Below are 8,746 nucleotides of genomic sequence, written 5' to 3' on the forward strand. Positions count from 1 at the left end.
TATCTTGGGAATGTGTGAAACTTTACTCTAGGGCAGAAGAAGGGTGCCTGTGTTTCTGATCAGGGAGGTTTAAGATTCAGCGTCTGGACCACGTGCTAGTAACGCAGGTGAGAGAGGAATAGCGGATGCGTGGCCAGCCTGTTCAAACCGGTCCTTTGAAAGGCCTTTGTCATCAAAAGGAGACCTCTGTTTCTTGAGCCAAGGGAAATAGTTGGTAGGCTGTCATCAGAGGGCAGGCCAGTTAAAATCAGAGAGGACTTTTGTGAAACAAGCCCCACGTTGGTCCCAGCTGGAACAAAACGAGTCTTAGGCTGGGCTACTCCTTCTTAGATCCCCCCAAGAAGTGTGCAAATAAAGTGAGCTGGTTCTTGCTGGGAAAAGAATGATCGGCTTGTGAATGTTTATTGGTAAATGGGTGACTGGAAATTCCACCTGTCAGCTAATGTGTGCCTTGCACTGGTGTTATGAACGGGGCTGGAAAAGCGGGGAATTCTGAATGTGAAGATGGGGTACTGTATGTCAGCACTCACTGAATTGCCTGTGGTCACTCTAAAAAAGTTAAAATGCTCAAATATCAAAGTCCCACAGAGAAGCTGAATTATACAACAAATTAGCAACATTTTATGTATAAAAAAAATTATTCTCATGCACAAGCATTTTATGAAGCAAATGAACAATGTGCTCTTAATGTTTGCCTTTGCCATACTGCAAGAAAAGCTTGCAGAAATGAGACATGTAATGTCTTATAATATATAATTAAAGTAGCATTTTTAATCACTTATTTTAGATCATTCTAATAATGGATAAAAGCTTACTAAATCTTCTCTGTGGTCTAGCAAGAAATACTTTCCTTTCTCTTGTAGAAAGTAGTAACCAATAAGAACCTGCTAAGTGTTTTTCGTTTTGTTTTTGTTTTTTCCCAGTCTGTTTGTCCATTATTGAATTACCCCTCCTGTCTGTCAGAAAGTTTCTACGGTCTTTCACTGGTCATCTGTGGTTTTTTGAGTCTCTAGCTGGCACTTCTGTATGATTCACCAGGTCTGTACTGCTGATCCGTGCTCTAACAAAATGTTAGGGGATGATTCATTGCTGGAATTGGCTCCCATTAGAAGGCACATAAAAATGACAGTTACTAAAGCTCTTATTACCCTTTTACAGTTTAGGGGGCTAGTTATGATATTGTCCAGTTTAGGTTATTAGGATATGTCTTTCTAAAATGCCTTTTATCGTGTATTGCATCTTTCACAGCTTTCTACTCTGATGCGAGAAGCACCACTGATAGGTACTAACTGAGAGTGGCCAGAGATTACCTCAAACCATTTTGAAGCACTCAGGTGAAAGGGGTGATGGTTAGAAGTGTTAGTGCAGTCATACTAAGTATGGCTGATCCCACCCTTTGACAGGGCACAGTTTACCTGATATTTTGATGTCTTTTTTCAGCCGTGCTTTTCTGTGATTCTTCCTGCAAAAAACATTGAAGTGTTGATTTGAAGATTAGGGCCGCGATGGAAAAGAGTGTATTCACTATACCACTGCTTACTGCAAAGCCTAACTTTTAGGCTTTCAGCTCCCCTGCACAGGGGAGGGGACTGAACTACAGAGAGTTCTATCACCACTTCATCCAGCTTTTTTATTTAAGGACAGGCAGTGTTGATGCCTTTTATTTTTTACCTCGATTAATTGCCTGTCTTTATAAAAGGCTAGCTGGATGGTAATGCTGGGGAGGTAACAGTGGGAACCTTGATGGGGCTCAGCCAAAGCTACTCAGCACAGAGGTCAAGAGAAATAGTTTTCTCAGTTTGAGAAGTTAGAGACCATTTGTTATGCGATTCAAATGCAGAGAAGGCCACGATCTTCACTTTCGGTGATCCATGGGTTCTCTCTTACAGCGGTCTGAGAGGATCCTCTGTGGCTCTGAAATACTACGCTAATGACAGCATAGACAAGGAGTAGACAGAAGAGAGATTTCGTAAATAGGCCAAGAGCAACAATCCAAAGCTACGTTTTGAAGGACAAATGTATTTTCTTCAAACAGATAAAAATAGCTACGGGAGGACACTGGAATTAAATTGCTTCAATGTATTAGCACTAGACAAATTGGGTAGATTTGTATTAGCATCAGTAAACCTCTTCTCTGAACCGTTTAAGATTAGCACAGATTAATACCAGAATGCATCTGAGTGTAATAAGCTCTTCTTACAGAAACTTCTTTGGGGGCACGTTGTACCGTTGGCCTCATTTTTGCATTCATTGATAAAATCGGTATCTTGCTGTCACGAAGGCGGCATGCAATTCCCTGCTGGTTTTGACATGATGTAACTTGGCCTACGGGTCGGGGTAGTCACGGCCTCTCCTGTCCCAGCGGACGCGCGGGGCGAAGGGGAGCTTTGGCGTGATCGCTGGTGGTGGCAGCAGGGGCTGGGTGTTCCTGCCAGTGGCGCTGTCACGGCTCCCGCTCCAGAGGCAGGTACGTGGCCGGAGCGGCTTTCTGCTCTCTCTCACCGCTTCACAATGGAAAGAAACGGCATGGGATCGAAACAGGCCCTGACATCTCTTTCTCTGTTGGCATCGTGTTTTACTTCTTTCTTATGGTCACTCATGTCCTTTTGGGCCACTTTGGATCTTTTTGCCTGGGGCCCAAAGCAAACTCTTGAGTTCAGTGGAGTAGGAACTTTAAGAAGTTAGCATTTTTCTTACTCCAGGTAAGATGTTGCATGAACAAACCACCTTTTCCTGAAGACACATTTTAGCATCCCTTTTGGCTATACGTATACCATGGACCTCAGGAGCACTCCCAAGGGCTCCAAACCCGGGCTCCAAACCCAGGCTCCGTATTTTTTGACCCAGCTGTGTGTGTTTCTAGGCTGCAGGGAGAGCTGTGCACCCACACCCCAAGCCCCCAGTCCAGCCTCCCTTCCTCTTTCCATCTGTGGAAAGAAAATGCTGGTTTGGAGACAGGACAGAGGCTTCCGTGTGTTCCTCAGGGTGCCCGCTCTGTGGGCACTCAAAGGATCAGGTCTTGTGCTGTGTCGGTACAGCCCAACAGCTAAATACCGACACAGGCTTTGTGATGCGTGGAGTACTGTTTGCCCACACTGGCAGTCCAGTCATGATCCTTGTGGCCTTGGAAACCACCGAGCACCAGCCTGTCTGTAAAGACAGAGAATTTATTTAACTGAACAAACAAGGGAGCCGAACACCAAGATCATGAACATCTGAAAGACCAGCCTATTCAGTCAGGAGTCCTCCAGCTGGAAGGTGAAGCCGCTCTTGGATTTCTCCTGAGAGAATCCAAAGATCTGCTCCTGTGCCCCTTTACTGACCATCCTTATAACTCACCTGCGTGCCTCCACCCACTGCTAATTGGGTGCCCCTTCAGCTACTTCCTTCTCAAACTTTTACGCTCATAGCTTCTTGCTGCAGCAATACAACGACAAAACACTCTTTTTTTGGAAAAAAAAAAAGTATTTTTTTCATTTCATCCTCTAACATAAACAAACTACATCTATATCACTACCCCAGTTTCCAGGCAGGTAATTTTTCTGCCAGTTTTGTAAATAAGGGAGTTTCTTTGTCTAGTGTAGACACTTGTCCCAGGGTTTACGCCTGCAGTGTCTGTCTTGCGGAGGAAGAATCCAAAGGCTGATTTGTAATTTATATGTGAGAGACCTGGCATTGCTCTAAGGAATAACAGCCAAACCATCCAGTCTGACGTGTGATTTATTTCTTGTAATCAGCTGGTCTACTGAGTCCTACCAGGTACAGTGAGAACTTTTGTAAAGGCAGCTAAGCTGGGCTGCAAAAAAATTTATTAAACTGAACATACAGAGGAATTTGTAAATGGGAAGATGAACAGAATTTAAAGAGAGAGTGTAATAAACAGAAGAATAGGATACTGGAAGAAAAATAATTGGAAGTGGAAAGAGCACAGCATCTGCCCATCAGTAGATATAGGAACAGTGAAAGAAGTAAAATTTTACTTTTAGGTACATGATTTCCAGGGTCTACAGTAGGAAAATCAGAAACTATGCAAAAGATAACCAAAGATACCTAAGATAAGTTAGCTAAAGATAACCTAGGAGAAATAAAACTTGCTGTACATTAAAGAACAGAAAGAGAACAGCAGATGGGCATCCTCTATTTTTTTCTTTTGGGCATAGCGAAGAACTATGAGCACACAGACAGGTTGGATACAGCAGGGAGTGTTGCTGTTCACTAGCTGCCATTATCTGCTCAGATCTAACACCTGCACTTGAGCATAGTTTGCTACCCCTATTTTGTGATAATCTAAATTCTCTTTCCTGTAATGGGGAGAAGGGGCATGCAAAGTTCATCTCCAGACTATAACTGCATAATGCTAGAGGAGCCATTTTACTGAAATTAATAAAAATGCTTTTCACTGTCTCCTTTGGTGCCGGGACTATTTGTACATAAGAACATTTCATACCATGGCACAGGTCTTTCAGTGTCCCTAGAGTGAAGCTAGCAGTAACAATAGAGGAAGCTTCTGTGGAATATAAAATCAGAAATATGGGGTTAGCTGCATTATAACAATAAACTCTATCTGAACACTGAAAACACAAAAATGGCACAGGATACAGCAGTAAAATATGTGTTTTTGTTGGTAGTGATTCTTTAAGAAAAATGCTATAGGTTAAAAATAAGCATTTGAAGCTGTTATATACCACAAAAAACCCCCAAACCCTTAATTTGTGGAAAGGTGGTGATTTGGAGAAGCAGAGGCTTTTTATCTCAAGCTAAATTCAAATCATGCATGGTATTTGACTGGCCGGTTAGCGGGTAACATAAAGGGCATTTGGTAGTGTCAGGAAGGCGTGTGCTTTGCGTTCCTCAGTCTGCGTGCAGAAGCAGAGTCCATTTGCTAAAGAAAAACTTTCACTAATTTTGCCACCTTTTGGGTAAGGCCCAGAATGAGCATGGACTGCCTGACTGACAGACCCGCAGAGGGACTTCAGCCGTTGCAATACTGAGCACTGAGTTTCCCAGCTCTTAGACCCTGTGAAACCTGGGGGAATTCACATCCATCTTGGGAAGCCCTGGCTCCCTGCACGATGCACTGTGCACTCACTCCTTCCACGTCTGCACCGAAATCTCAACTGAAGCAAGGGGACCGGAATACAACCATTTTTTTGTTCTTTTTTTTCACACGAATTACCTGAGTTATATCTTCTATTAGTGGTGTGATGGGCTTGACTGTATGTTCTCTGAGTTTTGTAACAGTGTGGTTCTTATTCTTGCAAAATGATAACTGTGAATATAAGACAAATGTTTGTAACAGTAATAAGCCTCCCTCTTCAATAACAGTCTTCTGCTCTCACCTCTTTTGGAGTACTATTGCAGTACGAACTTATTGTCAGTGAGTACCAGCAACAGCAGAGAAAACAAAAAAGTAATGTTTTTGGAAAGGACCATGCTTAGTGTATTTCTCCTTTTAATACTTTAAAATATATAAAGCTCATAATGAATTTTAGATCAGAATCACTCTTCACTTAGAAAGACAAGAGAAGACCACTAGATGGTGGTAAAAACCCAAGCCTTTGCTAACAAAATCTGTGAAAAGAGAAGTTCAGAGGGGCAAAGAAGGGGAGGAGGAGCCACAGTTTGAGCACTGAAGTCATTATTGCTTGGAGTCTATAAAAAGGCAGTTGCACAGTAAGTAATTTATACGTGGTCGGCCTTGACTCTCTGGATTTAATCATTGCTTTTCCTCTATTTTTGTCATCCATTCCCACCAAGGAGTCCCCAGCCCCAGATGTCGGGTGAGGAGGGGGGGCTAAAACTTCTGCTCTCTGGAGGAAAGGTTGCAGGCGATGAAGAGGAAGAGCAGCTGAAGGAGCAGCTCTGGTAAACAGGTACAGTTAATTCTTGATTGCAAACAAAAGGTTACTTCTAAAAACTGAAAATTAGTTAGCTTGATATGCTTTGAATTTTATTTGCAACAAGTCACTGACAATCAGCTTTAAGTGTTCCCCTTATTAAGAATCTGATGGCTTACAACTTGCCCTGAATATTGTCATTACCAAAAAAGCATTGAATAAAATGCTGACGATCCAGAATAGAAAACTTATTTTTATGACAGAATTCCACCCATACCAATTCTGTAGCCTTAGTGTATCCTGAAATGTATGGATTTGCCTTGGTTAGGTCTTTAATACTATGCTCTTAATTGAGCATGTTAGTATTGCACACATAAGCTGTTTATAACACAGTTCATGCGAAGTTAAGAAGTACAAAGGTCAGGAAAGCATTTAAGTCTTTTACTGAAAATGTTCAGTTCTTAATTGTGGCAATAATTCAAACTTCTATATATTGTATTCAAGTGAGCAGGTTCTGCCAAACCTAATACTATATTCTCCTGCATTTCTGGGGTCTGAGAATTGCGACTTTGAAAACTGTTTGTTGCTCGGTGTTCAGCAGAATTTCTAGGACATTGTGCTCACTTCTGGGGGACTGGATAGAATAAATAAAACTATGAATGAAGAGTGCATAAATCTCTTCATTAGTTTGTGGTTTTCATTTCACAGTAAGGATGGGTAGAAAAACTCTGAGCCAATCGGAGGTTAATTTAGAATCAGTAGAAGAATATGGTGTGGAAGAGGCAGGATGTGTACAAGCCAAATTAAATAGAAATGGGTGATATTTGTTTTGTCAACTTCTGCCTGTTCTCGTCATGCTATGTTTTTTTTGGCAGGGTCTTTTGCCTTTTGGAAAATGCATTCACCGCACTCCTTGGCAAGTCCCTCAGAAAGAACAGAACGTGTTTGCTTCCAGAGATGAACACGTCCTCTCAACTGTATGTTTCTGAACTAAATCTGAGTGCCTTTAGCAGCAACTTTACTGTGCCTACTGTCAAGAGCAAGTCATCACCATGTGAGCAGGTGGTCATTGCGGCTGAGGTGTTCCTAACTCTGGGCATTGTAAGCCTCCTTGAAAATATCTTAGTTATATGTGCAATAGTTAAGAACAAGAACTTGCATTCACCCATGTATTTTTTTGTTTGCAGTTTAGCAGTGGCTGACATGCTGGTTAGTGTGTCTAATGCTTGGGAGACCATAACGATATACTTAATAAACAATAGACACATAATTATGGAAGATGCCTTTGTCCGTCACATAGACAATGTCTTTGATTCAATGATCTGCATTTCTGTGGTGGCTTCCATGTGCAGTTTACTGGCTATAGCAGTAGACAGGTATATCACTATATTCTATGCCCTACGTTATCACAACATCATGACAGTGAAAAGATCAGGGCTTATTATTGCATGCATCTGGACCTTTTGCACAGGCTGTGGCATTATCTTCATTCTTTATTATGAATCAACTTACGTGATCATTTGTCTCATCACTATGTTTTTTACCATGTTGTTCCTCATGGTCTCACTGTACATCCATATGTTCCTCCTGGCTCGTACTCACATGAAGAAAATAGCTGCTTTGCCTGGGTACAACTCTGTCCGTCAAAGAACCAGCATGAAAGGAGCCATCACTCTGACTATGCTTCTTGGCATCTTCATTGTTTGCTGGGCTCCATTCTTCCTTCATCTCATCCTGATGATCTCCTGCCCTCAAAACCTCTACTGTGTTTGCTTCATGTCTCACTTCAACATGTACCTCATTCTCATTATGTGCAACTCAGTGATTGATCCCTTGATCTATGCCTTTCGTAGCCAGGAAATGAGGAAGACTTTCAAAGAGATCATTTGTTGCTATAGCCTGAGAATGGTCTGTGGGTTATCAAACAAGTATTAAGAAAACAAAGCCAAACCAGTGAAGAGAATCGAAATGCAACACCTTGCCGCATCTTGTAATTCTGCTGAAATGCCTGTGGAACATCTTTCTCCATTCAGCTGTCATGATTTCTGCGGCAATCAGAAACCTTTTTTTAATACGTGATTTTGCCTTTCCTTCCCTCCACGCACCTCTCTCACATTGGTGGTAGGAGCTACTCAGTGCATCTGTATTACGGGGAGAAAGAATATTTTGAATCTCATTTACCCTACTGAAGACTGGATCTTATAAGAGGATTATACAGGGAAAGCCTTATTTTTCTGTCTGCCAAATGCAACGAGTGTGACCTGCCATGCAAATGAGCCCATCAGCCTCTCAGTGTGTGTTTCTCCTGCTGTTCTTTGTCTGTCTACATACAGCAAGGCTTATTTTGATGCCCAGAATTAACAGGTTTTTTGCTATTTCCTTCTGAAGACATAAAATCAGAGAAGTAGCTCCAATTATCAGGGTTCACATACCTCGCTCAACAGTTATGACCAATATATATGCACCAATATATATGCACCAATATATCACCAGTCTTGTATTCCACTCATGACTATAACTGTCATAAAATATGTATTATGTAAGAGGACAGCGTTACCACGAGATTTTCATATCTATGTGTTCTTATCACTGTGGGGTAGGATGTACCATAGGTGGATTTTCAGGCTGAATGTGAAGACTGAGCTGATTCTAGTTTGTCTGTTTTCTTTATTCGCCAGGGCTAGGGATGTAAAGGGCACATGGCCTCTAGAGTCATGTAACGTTTTGTGGAGATGGAAAGACTGGGTGAGTGGCTGCCTTTATATAGACATTAGAAAAGCGTTTCAGCTAGGAGTAGCTTTTGTTACTGGAGGAAGCTGTACCACAGATCGCATCTTTCAAGCTGGGAGCGACAAAACAAGGTTGATGATCAGAAGGCATAGCAGGCAATGGCAAAACAGGGATTTCAA

At 41.9% G+C, this 8,746-nt stretch overlaps 1 protein-coding gene across 1 annotated transcript; it reads left to right on the forward strand.

Moving 5' to 3' along the window:
• The first annotated feature begins 5,697 nt into the window (after nucleotides 1-5,697).
• On the forward strand, nucleotides 5,698-7,772 carry MC5R (melanocortin 5 receptor). The gene is made up of 2 exons (XM_009586932.1): nucleotides 5,698-5,873; nucleotides 6,713-7,772. Exon 2 carries the CDS (start codon nucleotides 6,795-6,797, stop codon nucleotides 7,770-7,772), a length of 978 nt encoding a protein of 325 aa, XP_009585227.1. The 5' UTR covers nucleotides 5,698-5,873; nucleotides 6,713-6,794.
• Nucleotides 7,773-8,746: the final 974 nt, after the last annotated feature.

Source organism: Fulmarus glacialis, unplaced genomic scaffold, assembly GCF_000690835.1.
Source record: "Fulmarus glacialis isolate BGI_N327 unplaced genomic scaffold, ASM69083v1 scaffold6331, whole genome shotgun sequence".
In the NCBI taxonomy this organism is placed as follows: domain Eukaryota; kingdom Metazoa; phylum Chordata; class Aves; order Procellariiformes; family Procellariidae; genus Fulmarus; species Fulmarus glacialis.

What these genes read in the sequence shown, in the direction of transcription:
- MC5R (XM_009586932.1), top strand. Translation starts at nt 6,795, where the DNA reads ATGAACACGTCCTCTCAACTGTATGTTTCTGAACTAAATCTGAGTGCC.